This window comes from Austrofundulus limnaeus, unplaced genomic scaffold, assembly GCF_001266775.1.
Source record: "Austrofundulus limnaeus strain Quisiro unplaced genomic scaffold, Austrofundulus_limnaeus-1.0 Scaffold1511, whole genome shotgun sequence".
NCBI classification, from domain to species: domain Eukaryota; kingdom Metazoa; phylum Chordata; class Actinopteri; order Cyprinodontiformes; family Rivulidae; genus Austrofundulus; species Austrofundulus limnaeus.
The window spans coordinates 32538-50658 of record NW_013953913.1 but is presented as its reverse complement, the minus strand read 5'-3'; the positions used below and the strand labels follow the sequence as shown (position 1 = coordinate 50658).

General features: G+C 40.3%; 2 protein-coding genes across 2 annotated transcripts in view; both read right to left on the bottom strand.

Annotated features, from left to right (window-relative positions):
* The window catches only part of LOC106535626 (ribosome-binding protein 1-like), a gene marked incomplete at its 3' end in the record, with an annotated part of 3007 nt that extends 1769 nt beyond the window's left edge, over positions 1 to 1238 (bottom strand). The window contains exon 1 of the mRNA XM_014032677.1: positions 1201 to 1238. Coding sequence (XP_013888131.1) covers positions 1201 to 1238 — 38 coding nt within the window. The remainder of the gene's footprint in view (positions 1 to 1200) is intronic.
* A 2536-nt stretch (positions 1239 to 3774) lies between these two features.
* Positions 3775 to 18121, bottom strand: part of LOC106535627 (netrin receptor UNC5D) — a gene marked incomplete at its 3' end in the record, with an annotated part of 39016 nt that continues 24669 nt past the window's right edge. Inside the window, 3 exon segments of the mRNA XM_014032679.1 lie at positions 3775 to 3939; positions 14884 to 15051; positions 15712 to 15892. Coding sequence (XP_013888133.1) covers positions 3775 to 3939; positions 14884 to 15051; positions 15712 to 15892 — 514 coding nt within the window.

Here is an 18121-nt window from a genome sequence, read left to right as displayed (position 1 = left end):
AAAATGTTAAATTCTTCAATAAATCCTAATTTATTTTTTATTAGTAAAACTGTAAAAAATATATAAATTTTTGGGGGGCTGAAATTTTTTATGGGGCCAAAATATTTTTGTGGGCCAGCATAAAGTCATACTGTAATTTGTTGTGAGTTCACGCACTGTGTTGGTTTTGTAGGTAGGTGGTTTTGTAAAAGTTGCAGACCCTTGTTTTTTAATCTGACATCAGTCAGAACATGTATGTTTGTTTTTTTCCTGTGTGTATTTTTGCACATACATTAGTATACATGTTGCAGGTGTTCATGAACCTGCAGCTACATTTCCTCCTGTTGACAGTGCCATATGCAGCTCACAGACCACGCCTTGTAGCACCACATGGATGTTCATTTTTCTACTTTTTAAAGTGTGTGAGCTGGTATTAGCTGGGGACTTCAGAATTGTTTATAATAAAAGGGCTTCACATTCCATTCCTATTCTGTAAATGTCACACACAGGCTTTCATTTGTCCACCTTTGAGCTGGCTGATGTTCTGGGAAATGCCACACTGACTCTGTTATTACAACAGAATAAACAATATGTTGATGTGTTTATTACAATAAGCGCATCACAAATGTCAAAGTAGAAATGCACAAGTTGTTCCTGTGGTCATGGATATGTCTGAAGCTGATGTCAGGATGAAGAGATTTCATGTGTAGCAAAGAAGTCTGCCTGATTCATTGTGTGGAAAGTAAAATTAGTTCAACTTTTTGTACAACAGGAAGTTTGTTCCATATTTGCATTTTGATTTAATAAAGATTTTAAGATGGCCTCTATTCATGGGAAAGCAGTGTCTCATTTTTCTAATACAACTTTTAATCAAGTGTCCTACAGCTAACAGGAGATTGGGATAACTTTCACCACATTGAAGGCGCTGTGTGCATAGACACTGGAACATATGAGCACACACAATGTGCGCTGGAGCACCTAGACTAGAAAAATTGTTAGAAGACATTTTCATGCAAACAGTTTGAATCTTATTTGACAAATAATAAACTATAGTTACAGATTGATCAATGCAATATTTTAGGAATTTGAATTTATTTCCTTCTTTTTCTAACAAGATAAAATCCACCTCATCTGCCATTTATTTTTGAAAACACATATGACATAAAATATTAGCAATTACTGTTGTGTCCAGATCCTCTTCAGACTAGTTTATTGTCCCACTTGTCAGGCAGACTCTTTAAGCACACAGCTTGTGCCATATGTATTGCCAGGTATGATGTTGGTGTTTAATAACAAAATATTGCTTCAACCACTGAATAAAATTATTTGATGTAAATTCACAAATGATTTACTTCAAGTGTCCACTTTTCGATAACTACCAACACTGACCAAACTTTAACAAACACAAAAATGGCTGGGACTCATTCAGTTTATTGAGGTAAAACTGGGTGCGGTAGTAGCTGACAGTCGTCCTCAACACATAGTCTGACACATTTTTTTGTGAGAACTTGCAACATGGAGGTTGCAACATGGAGGTTTTGCATGACATCCTCCATGTTTTACCTAAAGCGGCCCACTGCTCTGTAATTTCTCAACAAAAGATGATCAGGCATGTAAGGTGGTGGGTGATGTACATTCCTGAAGAAATGCTGGGTTCTTAATTAACTCATATTTCTGCATTGGCTTTTAAGTGAAAATGGTAAAACTAAACCCAAAATGGAACTGCTGGATTTTGTAATGTAGCAGATCAGAGATTAAATTACAAAATTCACACCAAAGTTCAGGGGTGAGGGTGTCAGAACTGAAACATATCAGAGGTCTAATCTTTCCAAACAGTATGATTTGTGTCTGTGTTTAATGTTTTGTTCTAGTTTTCTGTCTTATCTGTTTTCTTCCTCCTGTCTACCTGTGCTCCAGCCCCGCCCACTTACACCTGATCCTCATGTATCTTCCCCAGGTGTTTCTTGTTTTAGCTCATTAGGGTCATCGGCTATCGCCTCCATGTCACCTGGTTCGGCTGCCGTCGCCTCTTCGTCTCCTCTGTCACCTTTGGTCACCATCGCCAAGGCTCTGTCTCCCTCAACCTCCGCCGGTTCCTCATTAGCTCCCGCCTCCTCCCTTGGCTCCACATCTGCTCCTGCCTCCTCCCTCTGGCTCTGCTCAGCTCCTGTGGCCTCAACTGACATGGAGTGGGGATCTCCAGGTCATCCTCCTGACTTTGGCCTCTATGGAAGGGAGGTTCATGGCCAGCCTCCTGAACTTTTGGTTTGGGACATAAGGAGCCGTCCCTTATTTTGGGGGGGGGGGGGGGGCTCTGTTATGATTGGTGTCTGTTAATGTTTTGTTCTAGTTTTCTGTCTTGTCATCTGTTTTCTTCCTCCTGTCTGCCTGCGCTCCAGCCCCGCCCACTCACACCTGATCCTCAAGTATCTTCCCCAGGTGTTTCTTGTTTTAGCTCACTAATTTTCCCTTTATATCTGTTCAGTGTCTTCAGTGTTTGTCAGATCCTTGTTAACTGTTTATGTGTTCTGTTAGATGTTCAAGTTCTTGCTTCAAGCCAAAGTCAATTTTTGTATTTAGTTTGCTGCCACGTCAGCCTCTTGTTTTCATTTTATTAAATATTTTTTCCACCTCACTCAGTCCTGCATCTGGGGTTCTTACCTAACCAAGCCAATAACAGGGCCATGATGAATCAACAGTTTATGTTATGGCAAACTTTCAAGTACACTTTTGAGACAAGAACTTATTTTGTGTTCAGAACGAATGAAGCACAGTTTTGAGACAAACTGAAGAAGTTGTTCTGAAGTTGTTACCCATGTTAACTCGTTGTTTTTTAGAGCAAACGGAGCACACATTTTTTAGATTTGAACTGATGAACAACCTCTGATTTGGAATAACCTTAAAAATCTTTGATAAAATTAGTTTTTTGAATATTTTTGCTAGTAAAGTGTAGGATTTTGAANAAAAATAAAAATAAACATAATGGTGTGGAGGGGATGGCTATAAGGGGAGAAGGGAGGCCATCCAAAAAAAAAAATAAATAATAATAATAATCCATAAGGTGAACAGACGGACAGATGGGGGCCTAAAGTGATCTGTCAAACCACTACACAAACATGTTGAGCAGGTCTCCCACATCAAATTTGGTGCAGATTGATTCATGTATATGTGGTTAAGAGCCAATCGTGTGCTAAGTGGGTGGGACTAAAGTGATCTCATCAAACTAACATATAAGGTGTTCAGCAGGTCTCCATGATGGTGCACACCAAATTTGGTGCAGATCCGATCATGTATGTGTGATTTAGAGCTAACCATGTGCAAACAGAGAGGCTGATCACCCTCAGCCACACCCAAACCATTTTATTAAGTGAACATTTGRTTTTATTTTGATTATTTTAACTTTAGCAACTCTGTTTTAGCTTCAACAAATTTCCAAAGTCAGTCAGTGCTGATAATTCACACGACATGTCTGCAAAAATGCTATTTGTTGTAGGGAGAAACACTCCTCGTGTAATTTATGACTCTGGWAAAAAACAAAAGTGAACACCTGCARGTCTGTGACAGACTTACTATGACCAACAAAAGGCCAAGCGAGAAGATAAACACAGCTGACAAACTGAACCAGGAGTCTTGTGTTTTTCCACGATAGGATTTTTATATTATTTTAACACCTAATTGCTGTTCAAACATGCTCACTATGATCTGCAGCTGTCATAGTGAGTGGACATATGATAATGATAGCAACAAGACAAGTATGAAAATGATGATGATACCCAGAGGAGAGAAAGGCCTTACTCTGGGTACACAGTCCATCTGTGCAGTTCTCAGTGGCCTCGCTGTTTCCTTCGCACGTTCTGCCTTGGTGCCTGGGTGCTGGGGAGCTGCACCCCCGAATTCGCTGCCTCTCACACTGGCTGCTGCACACGGTCCACTCACTCCACTCATTCCAGCCTCCATCCACTGTAGCATGAGAATAAATACAACTGTATCAGGCACTGGTTGGCGTTCACACTGAGAGGGAGAACAGAAATAGTTTTTAAGAGCCAGAAAATGCCAGGAGGCAGTGAAACACAGATGCTACTGTTGATGATCAGGGGAATTGTAAAACAGACCAATTAAAGACAAAACTTGGCTAGTTCTAGTGCTGGGGGGTATACCGTTTTGTACCGAAAACCGGTTTTTATTTTTGTAATGATGTGACTTTTCTGAATACCGGTTTAAATAGCCTGAACACGTGCGGAACGTTTCATCGCGGCCGCCAGTGAACTGTTTCCCTGGGGACACGTTTCTTCATAACACCGCTAAGCGCATTAGCATGCTAACGTTATTGTTGGAACAACTGGCGGCGGGTGGTGTTTCAGCTACTTATATGGTCTGACGTAAAAAAAATTCTGTTTTCACCATTGCTGAATAGTAAACAACTCTTCAGTGACGTGCACGGTTAGATTTAACGCGATACGTTATAATGGAGACGTTATTGCATGGAGACTCCAGCATGCTTCTATTGTGAAAAGCCCGGGGGGAAGTAGTTTTGTAGTGTAGCGGAGCTGACTGGTGTGCAAGGTGAGCCATCCTTTTAAGTTTTATTAACACGCAACGATAGACCAGAAAATGATTTTTTCTCAACCCTTCACGATCAGACCTAAATGCATGATTACTGTCTACAACCAGGCAAAGAAGAAAAGATGTACACGAGGAGGGAAACAGTGATACAGAGGTACAGTAAAAGAAAAAAGTCAATAAACAAAGTTTGTAAATTTTATTATCAGCTGAGCTGTGAGGGGAAAAAATACCGTCAAATACCGTGAAACCGGTGTAACTGTTGAAAATACTGTGATATAAAATTTGGGTCATACCGACCAGCTCTATCTAGTTCTCATAGTTTTAGTTTTAAAAAGGGAAGACAATATCAATTAAAATTTCAGAAAAATCCATAGGCTAATTTAAAAGTTAAGTATTGATTTTCATCTCATTGAGTGGAATGTACATATTTGATCCTAAAGAAAAACCTGACGGTACTCAATGGAAAAATCTTTGCTGTAAGATGGTTTTTGATTGATCACCGAGTTTGTTGACATTTCTGGGGGGATTTTGGTCCACTCTTCTCTATAGAAACTTTAAATCCTTTATGTTTCTGGGGTGTTGCTTGGTAACTTGGTAGTTCCAGGTTCTTCCATGAATTTTTTGAGGACTGAAGTCTGAAGACTGGCTAGGACACTCATTAAGCTACTTATTCATTGTGTTGGTGGTAAGTTCAGATAGATAGACATACAGACAGATAGATACTTTATTGATCTCCTTGGGGAAATTTAAGAATTCTCTGCTTTTCACCCATTGCCCATGTGAGCACTGAGCACACACATGTGGAGCAGTGGGCTGCCATTATTTGAGGTGCCTGGGGAGCAGCTGAGGGGTTAAGGGCCTTGCTCAAGGGCCTAAACTGGGGCTGGTCAATCCAGGGAGTTGAACCAGCGGTCTTCCGATCACAGGAACACCTTCTCTAACCTCTGCGCCATCACTACACCAGAACCTAAGTGTTCTCTAGTTGGGCATGAACAGTTCATGTAGCTGTGGGCTCATCCCTCAGCCATCTTGTTTTATAATATTAACTACATGGACTTTTTTCTTTTACATCAACAGTTAACAATCCAATTTGTTAACATTGGCACCTGTTGGACTGGAGTGTGAATTGTAAAACAATGAATGAAATACCGGGACGAAACCTTGGTGGCAGCTGTCCCTCTCAACTGCAACTGTTACAGAATATTCAGAGGTGAATTACAACTGTGTGAAAATAAGTGGATTTTCTCTTTGCATTCTCTCTGAATGTTAAATGTTTGTGACCAGGCAACCAGCAAGCTATGCACCAAGATTTTATAAATGATGGACATTTTTGTATGTTTGGCTTGCAGACTCTTCCTGGTCTGCATTTGATTGGTCACCTCTGCCCACACTGTAACCTGCACCTTGGCAGATGGCTCCCTATTTAATATTAATCAGCTGAACTATCTATTTATCATCAGAGATGATTTTAGTGTGGATATTTGACATTTTGATATTTTACTTTTTTGATTATGTTACTATTTTAAGTCGAAATGACCACACAAATCTTTTAGATGTTTAAAATTCAAGCAACAGGACTGAGTGTCTCACAAGGGCATGAAGAACCACAGCAAACATTTGAAGACATTTTGGAGACTCCTCATGAGTTCTGTACATTAACTCTTTAACAGTGGCCAGCAGTGGAGACACTACTTAAAACAGGATCTCTCATAAAGTCCTGAGTGTTTTGATTGTGCAACCTCAAGAAAATCAGTATTCTTTTTAAAATAAAGGTTAAAGCTCAAAAGCATTTAAAAATCAGCTATATATTGTTGCTTTTCATGCCACTGACAGTGTAATGTTAATGTGCTTTCAGCATTTAAATGCAGCCTGCAGTGTGACAGAGTACAGAGGGAGGGGTGGTGATACAGCTTGAGAGACATTTCTCCTCATTAACCCCTGGGCCTGTTTATATAATGAGATTTGATTCAAGGCTATGAAACCAAAAAAGCCTGACGCATGCTAATAGTTGGTAATCTTCCTCCACATTCTGTCATCTGATCAAGGAGGAGCTCATCATGCTTGGCTTTACAGATATTAGGAGACCATATGGCGCCTGAAGATTTCTGGCAGCAGTTGTGATACCCTGTGTGTAGTCTGGTGGGTGGTGGAGAGAGTCGTTTTTCTTTGCAATGTTGCGTGGTTTCTTCCTACGTTCTACACTGATTGTGGTTTTATTCTTCTCTACAGGAAATGCAAATGAGGATCTTGTATGATGAGAGACTGCAGCTCAGTGGGTGCAGGTCTGACCACAGCTGCTGGCGGGCTTCTTTTGTTTCTCTTGACAGTTCTCCTGTGACTCAATGCTCAGATTCTGTTGACTGTGCTCATCTGTCAGCTGCTGAACAATATGTACAAAGTGACAAAATGAAACAAGTGCAAATCAGTCTTTTTCTCCTGATAAAGCCTCTTCTCCCTTTGCCCTGCAGTACATCCTGCAGTATACAAGATTTACACGCATCACCTTTTAATTCAGATTCACCAGTTTCTTGGATGTTATTATTATGTGTTACTTCTTTTCTATTACTTTTTGTCCTCAACACATTCTGGCCAAAGCTGCTACAAAAAAAAATAGATTGAGCTCACCTGTCAGTCAGCAGCTCAGGRTCACTGCAGCCGCTGCTTCAAACCTATCTTGGCCTTCCTGCCACAGAGACATGCTGACACTGACAACACTGCACAACCTGCTTCCTCCTCTGCTAAAGGCAACTTCAGTCATTCTGAGGCTTCAGGGCTGAGCTGCCGACACACACCTACTGTACTTGTTTCTGCTAGAATAAGAGACTCATCTTCTGTTTAATTTACACGAATGTTACACAGCATGGATACACAAACAACCAGATCTCCTCATTTAGAGCCGACACCTTCAACGGTGTAGGGGTCACCTCGAGTGAGGAAACAAGATTTTCTGCTTTAATAGCAGGCCTCGGACGGGCCTGAAAAGAAGACAGGAACTCTGTTCCACTCTGAACTTTATTTAGGCCAAAGACAGGTTGTTSTAACTGGAGAAGAGAACACTCTTCTCTTAATCAGATAATGGACAGAACAATCTCCTTTGTTCGTGATTCATTTGTCGTTTAACTAAGAATGTTTATGTATTTGTTAAATCAATGATAATGACTGTCACATGAAAAGTAGAACAACATCTTTTCTCTTATTGTGCCTTAAAGATTTATAGTGGTATAAAAAATCACAGAAAATCTGATTACAATGTTTTCATTGTGTTTTAATGCAAATCACTTTTTATTTTACTGTCAACACAGTAATATAATAGTGGATTTTTCTTAAGAAAATCTTTCATTTATCTAAACTAAGAAAATGAGTTGATTATGAACAGAAATGTTACAGCTAATCATCATAAAATGTTTTTCAGTGATTTCATTTASAGTCTATCAGAAGGAAGRTAAAAACTAGGTTGTCATGTTTSTTTATTTGCCCAACCATWCAGAGTAACCTTGACTGGCGCCTGGCGAGTTTCTTAACTTTCCTTTTCTCTGACTCATCTTTACGCCTAGAGGCGGGAACCAAAGTTCCGCTCTTATTACTAACCCGGACAYCTTTGAGTYAAACACTCTGACTTCCTAACTCAACAAGGAAGAAGTTGTTTCTCCTCTTCGGAGGAACTTAGCTTGTGAGCTGAAAATCCAACTCAAGCGCCAAAGAGTGGATTTTTACAACCAGGGGTTGAACAAGCCTGTCGGATCCCCATACGAGGTTTCAAAACCTCCAAAGCAATTATTTTTCCCTTCCGTGGTGATTTTATTTTGAAGGAGAAACCGGATTCAGCTTGATTTTTCTGGCTCAGAACTGAGGCAGATGCAGAAGGTTACCGGAGAAATAACACGTGTTTTATCAATGAAAGGTGAGCGGATGACAAAGTCTTCAGAGGTGGCCAGTCTTGCTACTCAGAAGGTGTCCGAGAAGTCATCTCAAGGTAAAAAGGCTAAAGTGTTTTGGTGACCGTGTCCGGCGGAAGCTGGGTTGAGAAAAGGAGTGCAGATCCGGTTGACTCAAATTTTGGTAAAAAGTAAAAGCAGTAAAATTTACTAACCTTACTTTTCCTCATTTTGTTGTTACTATGTATTTGCCTTGCCAGAATCTTAAGTTAATGTGCCAGTAAATGTTTGGTTTATTTAACATCAGAACTGACATTTTACTGTTCTYTTATAAGTAATTTGAGTTGATATTGATTGAATTCGGATGCAGATTTATATCTTATTAATTCTGAAAGCTTGTTATAGGAAACTGATTAGCCACAATTAAGGTCACTCATGATTTGTTTAATTTATGTAAATAAATGATCGCATATGGTTTATGGATCAAACTGAACTCATCTGAGTGTTCCACTTATCGTTTGTCCTTTTCAAATTGCACAGTCAAGATACTGACGAAGAATAAGAAATTCCTTGGTAAAAAATTTCCTCATAACCTTGTGTATGAGAGATGTTGGAAAAGCTTATGTTCCTATAAGCCTCCTCCTACAACTGTCAGCAGAAAGCAGCAACCATTTAAACAAACAGCTAATTCACTTTGGTTTTACACAACATGTCAGAAAGTATTACCTTAACTGTTGTACATCTGCTGTCTGGAGAGACTAGAAGGACTAGAAGTAGAACCGTGCAAAGGAAGATAACCCAGTGAGTTAAAGAAATTCCCAAACAAACAAATTGCCAAGCACCACCAGCAAAGCAGAAAATGAAATAATAAAAGTCTAACCTCACCCTGTCTCCTGAAAACAGGAGCAGGTGTACGGAGGAGAAGGTTATTGAAAACTAAAGTTTTGTGGTGCTTGTTAGCAGAGCAGTCTTTCACTGCCGGRGTCTGTTCACTGCCTACTCCTTAAGTTGGAGAGAGGGAAGTCTGGCTGCAGGCCCTGCGACCCCACCCCAGAAAAGAGGAAGAGAACAGACAGACGGACGGGTAAAGAGAGCTCCAGTGCTGGTGTCAGAATCCAGCCCTGACCATCACAAAGAAACTGAGAACCTTTGAGAAAACTTCGACATTTAGGAGAGTCTGTCTAGAATTTTGTTTGCAAACAAATCTTCAACAGATGCAGCCCAGCAAGATCCTGGCTTTGCTTGTTGATGAAAATAAGATGCACCATAGGAGAGCAACAGAAAGCCAGAAAGAAGAGCCTGAAGATGATGAGTGAGGTTAGATGAGATTCTGAAATTACTACAAATTCATGGAAGAAGCTGCTAAATGCCACAAATACACTACGGTCACATCACTCAGAAGAACAAGACCCCAAAAACCAAACCAGGTGGTTAAACCAGAACAGTATGCTCTAACACGACTCCTCTCTTGAACTGGAACAAAAACAGTCCAATACATTACCGAAGTTAAAGGCACAGAAATTACAGTTGTTTCCTGACAAAAAATAATAATAATAATGTTTCTGTATTTTCAGGCTGTTCATGACAAATGGCCTGAGATGGATAGATTACCCCAAAATTGTACTCAAGTTATTATTAAAATAAACAAATATTGCACCACAGTTGCACAATATTTTCACAATCATTGAGCGGCAGTTGCACATGTCAAAAAAAAACTTGCAATATTTCCTCAGTAATGTGCAACAGTGATGTAATCATTGTGTTTGCTTAATGCATATTTTGGCCCAGATTTTTTTCTGGAGTTGATGCAAACATGTTCATTCAGTGGGATTCCAAATGAAACTTTGCATAATCACTTACAATTTGGTGTTTTCCCCACAGCTCCTGGAGCACCCTGTCATGTCAAGATGAAGTTATCTCTGACCTTCTCTGAACTTCATCATCATCATCCTCAAAGCAAAGATGGAGTCCTCTGTGCTCTTTGCTGGCATGAAACCATCTTGCTGCTCACAAATAATCACCTCAGATCCAAATCTTTCCCGTGCTGTTCTGGTGTCAGACCAGACTGTTTGCTCCCATCTGCCCGAGGCATCTGAAGTCTCGCACACTGAACTTCTTGGCATAAGGTAGTCTCTGTGGATGACTTTACCAATCCCCAAATGCAAGCTGTAGACCCTCCGAACTCTTTGGGAAAACAAGACAATATGTGCAGAATTATGCCACTTTTAGTCGTTGCACTACATTTCAGTATGAGTGACAGGTCTACAGGGGCTGCAACATCTGCACAGAGGTGACAAGACATTTAGCTGCTGCTAAGTGAAACACCTCAGACATATGTTCCTTTTACATCTGCTGATAATGTGGACAGACAGGCAGATTTAAAAAGCAGACAGCGACAGCTGGTAGATCTACACTTTCATGTCTTTACAGCCTAACATTTACTCAACTGACTTCAACTGTTTTCTCACATTTGTCACGTCTTTGGCTTTTTGAGAGTTTCCACATTAACATCTTRCTCTGCTCCTGGCCTAGGTTAGAAAACTCAAACTAAAGTTCATTTTAAATGTTTTAAACAGTCACCTTTCAATGGGAGAGTTGGCAGTTTGATTTCCTTCCATTCATCCATCCCTTGATCCCTTCAGGGTCACTGGTGCGCATGTCCAGCAGTCACTGTGCGAGGGGCATTGTACACCCTGGACAGGTTGCAAGTCCATCACAGACTGCCATTCAGTGACCTGTCGAAGTGCCCTTGGGCAGTGGTTTACAGGTTCATTCAGATTAGCCTGACAACCTGACATAACTGGAGTGGAGGAAAAGTAGAGATAGGATTTGAGGAATCGTGGTGCCACAAAACAAGAGTTGAGTGACTACAGGGCCGAGCGTGTAGGCTGAACCACCAGTGGCCCACCAAGGAAACCCCCGGGAGTCTCGTACACCAGTCCGTCCTCGCAACCATCTAAGTGAGAACAGATTTCTTCATGTATTGCAGAGTATAAATCATCATTAACTCTGAGTGCTAATCATGATGGTTTTCAAAGCTTTACCAATAACTAACAGAGCAACTTTTAAAATCCAACTTATTAAAAAAACATTCTCAGAAAGTAACCATTAAATACTACTGGCAGTTTCGGAATCAATCCCATTCAAAATGGCCACCACAGGTTATATAATTTAGTGAAGTCATAATGATTATGACTTAGTCAATTTATGTATTTTAGACAGATTCAGAACAAACAAATTCTTTATCCTGACTGTGTCCAAATTCAGGGGCTGAGTCCTTTAAAAGGACCCGGTCTAGGTGAGTCAGGTCCTTGGTAGACCATGAAGACCAGAAAAAAGTGGCTGTGAATTTAGATGGTCTAGCCTTCTGCTTTATTCCAGTCCTTACCCTGGTGTATGTCGTGCCACCTATATAAGCCAATATAAATTGAAATGAACAAACTATCAACATAGTATCATAAAACAACAAAATTGGCTTAAAGGTAATATTTAAATAACTAATGGACCCACCTTACATGCATGTTTATTTCGCTATACCAGCTCGTTAGATGTTTATACAAATTACAAAAGCATTAACAACACAACTGCTTGAAACTTTTAATTTTATACTGCTAGGTTTTTATTTAAATCTGCACTACTTTCTCTCACTTCGTCCATCATTACTAGCAGAAAAAAAATCTCCAGTCGGCCCATAATGCATTGTGGGATATGATGGTTCGAGAAAGATCCATCAAACAAGTCCTTCAAATCAGGGCAAAGGAAGGACGCATTTGTCGTCTGTGTCAGAGGAGTCTTCAAATTTGGACAGCATCTGGCTCTGCGCTGATGTAAGTGGCCGACAAATTCCACCTTCGGAGGAACCAGCCTCTGGATTTGGACACAGCTCCTGTATCTAACAGTGCCTATAGTCTTTTGTTCCTGAACAACAACAAAAAGTTTCTTGGCACTCATGCCTACAAAGATGTAGACTCAGTGTGTGTTTGTACCACAGGAGAAGTGTTTGTGTTGACAAACTTCACCTTTCTGACTAAATATATGTTTGTTGCTGAAAGGAAAAATTGTGTTTGATTCAGTCCAACAGCTCAGATTTCTTTTATCTGAGCTGAGCTGTTTCTCCTCTTCCTCTTTTTAAAATCACTTTAACTCAACCAAAAGAAAAAGGAAAAAGAAAAAGAAAGGACTATTAGAAGGTGTTCAACACTGGAAGCCTGAATATTTGCAGGAAACCCAATCCAGTTCTCAGTAAAAGGTTTATTTTTAGATCTAAAGCTACATCTCCTCAAGAGCCTGTGTGGCCCTGAGTCGAATCAGAACACYAACACAAAGGCTTCCAACTCCCGCCTATGTGTTCAAACTCATGTTTTTTTATAAATACCCTGGTCAAACCCCTGGGGGCGGTACTTCTTACTGGTACATCGTGAGGAGATCAAGTCTTTGTTTATTCTGCAGAAGGACACACATGTACACACATAGTGATTCTCTTGTCATTTATCACAAAATACAAGATATAAGACTYCATCTAAAATCAGTCACAAAATTTTCTTCGAAACCAAACATTTTTTGTGTTTTGTCCCACTGTCAGTCATTAGTAAAGGTTTTTTTTTTTTTTGGTATTGGTGAGTGGAAATGGGTAAAAACCCATGTAAGCTGGACCTCATAAATGGGCCCATTACTCTCTCCAAAGAGACACTGGTCTTTATTCAAACCTTTACGTTCCTCATATGAAGAACACAAGGTTAGYATCCATAAATGGTGTTATTTTCCTTTGACCACTCAGAGCCAGGCAGTGGCCTAAGTAGTGCAAAGAGGTCTCTAATTCAATACCACAGGCATCACACWGACCATTGTCATGGAGMACCATCACCATTTTGTGGTGGTTGAGCAGATTGTGCTCAGTTAGGACTCCAACCAATGTACTTAGAGTTAGAGGATTGAGTGTTGACATCTAATCCAGGCCTGTAGGGCAGTCCWACAGACTGTTGTTGAGATACCTACAACAGGCTCTGGTCCTTTGAAGTGAGCCTGACTGCCAGCTTTTYRAAGMTAGCCAGCTCTCTGGTTACCATTAATGCTAGTAAAGAGGGTACCACTGAATCTGTACCAGACAYTCTGTATTATTGGTTTGCAGTAAGATCAATGAGGCAAAAGTTTAGATGCATTTATCTCCTTTAAAATCTACATTACACCAAACACTGAGCAATCTAAAATAATTCATACAATTACAGCCCTAATGTTCCTTGTGTCAGTTCTAACCACCGTTTCACTCTTTAACAGTCTTTAAAGAAACTGCAACAAATATACAAAATGCCAACAACACCAACAAAAACAAAGAAATACATCACTAATACACAGAAAAAATACAAATAATGGGAAGAAATACTTTTAGAAAAGCACCAGAAGTACTGTATGACCTCAGCAGTGCTAGCATGAGTTCTGTTGRCTTATTCTTGGCTCAGTGTGACAGAAATTGATCAACTTTATATATAGAGAGAGGGAGTTTGAGCTGCCAAATTTACATGACCAATATTTTTGTTTCAAACCTTCTGGAGATGAAACTATGTATGTTACAGCTTCAGATATTTAAAGAGGATATGTGGCCATTTGTTCTTGCAGCCATTTATATCAACATGCAGGCACACAACAGTATGAATGAGMTTTCGATTATGGTAAAAAACATAATTCACATGTGACGTTCATGTGTTTTTTTTTTCAAACAACTCAGTTCAGCAATTCTCCTCATTGTGTTGCTGATATATGAAAAATATCAATCTATCAAGATGAGGTGAGGATTAAACAAGCTAATTTATTTTTGTCTTTTTTTCTCCTCCTTTTTTTGTTTTTTTAATTTGGTTTTCATGCTTTAATGCAGTAAATCCCATCCCAGCTGTTCCTATATACTAATCAGCCCACCCTGGTCTAATTCATATTCTGTGTTAGGCGTTCATTTTTAATCAGTCAGGTCTGTGTGTCTCMCTACTGAACCTACTGGTTTGGTTTTTGATAAATCTTCTCGTTACCTGCTGCTCTCTTCAACCACCAACACCGTTATTAAAATTAGCAAAAAATGATAAAAATGGGAAAACATACTGTATATTATTGAAAGCTTAAAAAATGTCTGAAAAGTTAATTTTTATGAGGAAAGAATCTCATTTATGTGATTCAAACCATACAAACTTTACCAAAAAACCAAAAGTCCTAGCTGTGATGTCCCAAACAAGCTGAACCTTTTGATTTATGGATGGGTGAAAAAGCTGAAAGTGTGATAAAGCTTTTGTACAGAAGAAACTCTAAAGTAGAAAATTAATAGAAATGCTGAGTCAGTGTTGCCTGCCACAACATAGACCAACTTTTACCTGTAGGTTTAATCAGCTGATGATGACATGAAACATTTATTAGATAATACAAACCAAGGCAATAATAATATGACTTCAGTGTTTCTGTGCTGATAATCAGCAGAGGAACTGACCGGGGCACAGCGCCGTGCAGCTGATCTTCTGCACCGACATGCCTTCACAGAAGGTCCCACCGTTCAGCGGGGCAGGATTAGTGCAGGTTCGAGACCGCTTCTGGACCCCCCGCCCACATGGCACATTACAGGGTGACCACTTCGTCCACAGAGACCAGCCGCCGTTGACTGCAGGGAGTCCAACAAAGGTAGAGAAGAAAAGGAAGTTCTATATAAATATGTAAACATATCAGGTTTTTCTTTGTGCACAGATTACTACAGTAATAAGGGCTGCAGCTATTACTGACCATGCAGGCTCTGTAAGGCAACGATGCAGAACTGCAGGAGCAGATTGGGGGATTTACAGCCTCCCTTTCCATAACTGTCCATTCAGTGTTCTCTGTTCTTGAATTAAGATAAAGACTCAGGACTGTGGGAAGCAACGGGAACCATTTGGCAGAAATGCCATTTCTAAAAGCGGTATAGTTTCATACAGCCTGACAGCTTCGAATCGACTACTTGGAGTGTGACTGAAGTACTTTACTCAATGATCGCTGGGTGTTACGTGTTTGGAAGCTTAATGTTGAYCTCCTATCATAAACCAACATTTCTGCAAGGCTTCAGGCAAGTAAATAATTAAGAAGCAACACTCCCTTTAAATGAGATTAAGACACAGCGCCTTGTTTTCTTTCATAAAGTACACATTGATTTTAAATAAGAGGCAGTAAATGGACTCTTTGAATAATACATTCATTGAAATAAAGAGGGAACAGTGCTGCTCAGTGGAAACACTCAGATGTTTCCTGATCACTGCTGTAAAGGGTTGATGTGGAATGACGTGCTTCATACCGTAGATGATCACAGTGGCTGTGGAGCTGCGTCTCTTTGCTACGATGTTGCTGGCCAGACATGTGTAGTTGCCCGAGTCGGACAGACGCGCCTCGCTGATGATGAGGTTGTGGTCGGCTCGGGTGTTAATGTTGTCATCGGGCAGGGAGCCAACCAGCTCCTCGTTTTTCAGCCACTCCACCTGCATGAGCAGGTAAATAAAGAGCAATGAGACATCAAACTGAAAGAGCAAAGTTAGGAAACAATTTTCTTTGATTCCAGCAGGAAGTCAGGACTTCCTTTGCAACAATCTGAGAAGAAGCTAAAGCTGCTGTTAGCAGGAACGGCTTTACAGAGTCCTGTAGTTTGGAGTAAACATGCCCTTTGTCCAGGGTTAGATCTTCAGTGAGTAAATATGTTTTATTATTAGTTCTAGTATTATTCTACTCAAACCTAATATTACTATAATATTTAAGGAGCTCTCTTATTATTAGGAACATTTAATTATTTGATAATTTCAGTAGTTCACACTAAGAATAAATGAATGAATAAATAAATAAATAAATAAATAAATAAATAAATAATGTGTGTAAGGAACATTTTAGATTTATCTAAAGGCGTATTGGGAAATATTCTGTTTGTTTTTATTTTGACCTTTTTATTCTTGTAAAGCTGCCAAAACAATGACACTTATTAAATGATTACAACAATATTCTTTTGTTTTATAATTGCCATAAAACAAATATGAAATGAGTATTTTAAAATGAAATAACGAGTGTATTTTTTTAACTAAAGGCCCTTAAATAAAAAATAAAAGTCATTTAAGTTTGATATTTTAGTTTTCAGGTTAAACTATCTGCAAAAGTCTTTATTGTGAATTTTGTCATAAAACTCCAAAAATGCCAGGCTCTTGGAAAAATCCAAGTAAAGGCATAAAACAGCAGAGAAGAAGCTGAAACTGCAGGTTTTTGTTTTGACATGCTCACACATTGTCTGATTCAAATCTTTTATGGATTTTAGGAAGCCCCCTGGGTCGCTGTGTGGACCCCTCCTGCTGACTGGTTACGATGAGGCGGCACAGCCACCGTGTCTGACTCTGTTCATCAGTCAGAAGAATTGCTGGAACTAATTATCAGCACCTGAAAAAATCCCTCAGCTCCCCACCTCCTTTATTCATTCATTTTTACAGTGGTGTTTATATGTTGTTGTTCCAGTCACTGAACCAGAATTTCTTTTTTTTCTTTGTTGTTGTTGATGATGAGTACAGAGCAATAACCTCTAGATCTCTCCCCATCCCCCCTCATCTCAGAGCAAACATAAAGAAGAAGAACCTAAACTCTCCTTTACAATTAAAAGGAGGTTTTCAGCGAGGSTTTTATCAGAGGTTAGAGGAGCGAGGGATGGAGTCTAATCTCTTCTGATTAAAGTCTGAATGGATGGAAGGAGATGGAGGTTCATCTGTACACCTCCACCTCTCRTCTCTGTCCCCAACTGTCCCGTTTCTGCTGATTTATTTCAGTCTTGAGAAATCTGTGGCTTTAAAGAAACCATTACCATGTGTCACCATCACAGAGGGCTTGGGGGGTGGGGGCTTCAACAGTGCCTAGGTTGTGATGAAACAGAAGGAGACAGAGGGACATAAAGAGAGGGACAGTGAGACAGTGCATGTGAGAAATGAACGACCTAATTGGCACATTTGTTTCAATTAGGATGAGGTCAACAGTGTCAGCTGTGACAGAGGAGTTTTTGTGGAGGGGGGCTCCCTTCCTGTGATTTCATTACCCAGACCTCCCCTGAAGGTCACCCCCACCCCCAATGCCCTGCACAGCAGTCAGGTCCKCTTATCTACTTCCGCTCACAGCTCATCCTGATGGCATTTGCTGATGATTAGATGCTGAGAAATGTAGCAGCTGAGAGGTAATTAGAGGACAGGAGAGCAGCTGACATAAAGAGGAGGACAGCTCTGATCAAGACCTCACAGCCCGTCTCCTCCATCCCAATTCTAACGGTCATTRAAGGTCAAGCTGAACAAAAGTTGCTTTCTTTGTGCTGGGAGGAGGGTTATTCTGCTGAGTCATGCTTAGGCCACGTCCAACTCTGCTGCCTGGTGTGAAACCAGCACAAGCTGAAGAACTTTTTAATTGCAGCGTGTCTCATCAACACAGTTACGAGGATTAAGCTCCTCCATCAAGTGGGCACCCAGGGGACCAGGGTAGCCCAGCGGGGGCCGACGGAGCTGCAGATCAGAAGCTGCGCTGCAACACAAGGAGCTAATCCACTCAACGGATCCTCTGTTACTAATCAGCTGAACAAGTGAGAAGACTCATACTCGCTGTGCACACACACATGCACACACGCACGCACGCACACACACACACACACACACACACACACACACACACACACACACACACACACACACACACACACA